This window comes from Salvelinus sp. IW2-2015, unplaced genomic scaffold (assembly GCF_002910315.2).
Source record: "Salvelinus sp. IW2-2015 unplaced genomic scaffold, ASM291031v2 Un_scaffold1618, whole genome shotgun sequence".
Lineage (NCBI taxonomy): Eukaryota > Metazoa > Chordata > Actinopteri > Salmoniformes > Salmonidae > Salvelinus > Salvelinus sp. IW2-2015.
The window spans coordinates 159990-162012 of NW_019943037.1; the positions used below are offsets into that span (position 1 = coordinate 159990).

The 2023-nt window shown below is 49.1% G+C and overlaps 1 protein-coding gene across 1 annotated transcript in view; it reads left to right on the forward strand.

The window, feature by feature from the left end:
- The window catches only part of dennd6aa (DENN/MADD domain containing 6Aa), a 43978-nt gene that overhangs the window by 39331 nt on the left and 2624 nt on the right, over nucleotides 1–2023 (forward strand). Inside the window, 1 exon segment of the mRNA XM_070439401.1 lies at nucleotides 1533–1635. Within this exon segment, the coding sequence (XP_070295502.1) occupies nucleotides 1533–1635 (103 nt within the window).

The window sequence follows — 2023 nt, forward strand, 5'->3', positions numbered from 1 at the left end:
AACTCCTTCATCAAGTTGCCCCGGTCTCAGGGATAGCCAACACCGGAAACTCCTTCGTCAAGTCGCCCCGGTCTTCAGGATATCAACACCAGAAACCCCTTCGTCAAGTCTCCCGGTCTCAGGGATAGTCAACACCGGAAACCCCTTCGTCAAGTCGCCCCGGTCTCAGGGATAGTCAACACCGGAAACCCCTTCGTCAAGTCGCCCCCGTCTCAGGGATAGTCAACACCGGAAACCCCTTTGTCAAGTCTCCCCGGTCTCAGGGATAGTCAACACCGGAAAACCCTTCGTCAAGTCGCCCCGGTCTCAGGGATAGTCAACACCGGAAACCCCTTCGTCAGTTTCCCCCGGTCTCAGGGATAGCCAACACCGGAAACCCTTCGTCAAGTCGCCCCGGTCTCAGGGATAGTCAACACCAGAAACCCCTTCGTCAAGTCGCCCCGGTCTCAGGGATAGTCAACACCGGAAACCCCTTCGTCAAGTCGCCCCGGTCTCAGGGATAGTCAACACCGGAAACCCCTTCGTCAAGTTGCCCCGGTCTCAGGGATAGTCAACACCAGAAACCCTTCGTCAAGTCGCCCCGGTCTCAGGGATAGCCAACACCGGAAACCCCTTCGTCATGTTCCCCCGGTCTCAGGGATAGCCAACACCGGAAACTCCTTGGTCAAGTCGCCCGGTCTCAGGGATAGCTAACACCGGAACCCCTTCGTCAAGTCGCCCCGGTCTCAGGGATAGCCACACCGGAAACCCCTTCGTCAAGTCGCCCCGGTCTCAGGGATAGTCAACACCGGAAACCCCTTCGTCAAGTTGCCCCGGTCCAAGGATATCAATTCACCGGTGAGACCGGGGCGACTTGACGAAGGGGTTTCTGGTGTTAGCTATCCTTGAGACCGGGGCGACTTGACGAAGGGGTTTCTGGTGTTGACTATCCCTGAGACCGGGGCGACTTGTACAGGACATCTAACAGTTATTAATGATGTTAGGTACAGCGGGAGTTTTGGTAAAATCGCTTTCTTTTTTAAACGAAACGAGAGAATAGTGCATTGATCTTTGAGACTAAAGAGAGGGCCAGCCTACTTTCTGATGTAGAACGCAGTGATGTGTACTGAACCKATCACCCGTAATAAAGCGTAGTGGGTTATGAAAAACTCTGTCCAATGACTTCAATACAGTGGGAGCTGCATTCRTGTAGACGACATCGCCACAGTCTAAAGCTGAGATGAATGTCGACTGGATGATTAGTTTTCTGCTATCTAATGAAAGACATTGCCTATCCCTATAAGAGAAGCCCGATTTTTTTCTTTTCTTTATATATATATATATATATGTTTGTGTTCTTAATCTTAACTCAACATGCTTTATTTATTTTCTTTCTGTTTACCAGGAAACACAAGTCTGTTATAATATAATGTAATATAATGACAGTCTGTGTATTTCCTGTTTGCAGACTTTGTGAATGTGACGTGGTCTATGCATCCTAAAAGCCTGTTGGTGTGTTTTGTTTCATCTTGGTGTATGTTTTTCCCATCCAGACAGTTCCTGAGGTGTCCTAACTTTGACGGCTGGTTCAGGAATCGCAAGAGAGAGATGATGAAGAAACTAGAGGCCCTTCACCTAGAAGCTGTCTGTGAGGAGGTGAGTAATGATGAAACTAGAGGCCCTTCACCTAGAGGCTGTGTGTGGGGAGGTGTATTTATTATGGATCCCCATTAGTTCCTGCCAAGGCAGCAGCTACTCTTCCTGGGGTTTATTATGGATCCCCATTAGTTCCTGCCAAGGCAGCAGCTACTCTTCCTGGGGTTTATTATGGATCCCCAATTCAGTTGCATGCAAGGAAGCAGCTACTCTCCTGGGTTATTATGGATCCTCATTAGTTCCTGCCAAGCAGCAGCTACTCTTCCTGGCGGTTTATATGGATCCCCATTATTTGCAAAAGATTCTTTCGTTAAGCATGCCTCCAAACAGCAGCTACTCTTCCTGTGGTTTAATTATGCGATCCTCATTAGTTTTTCCTGCCAAGGCA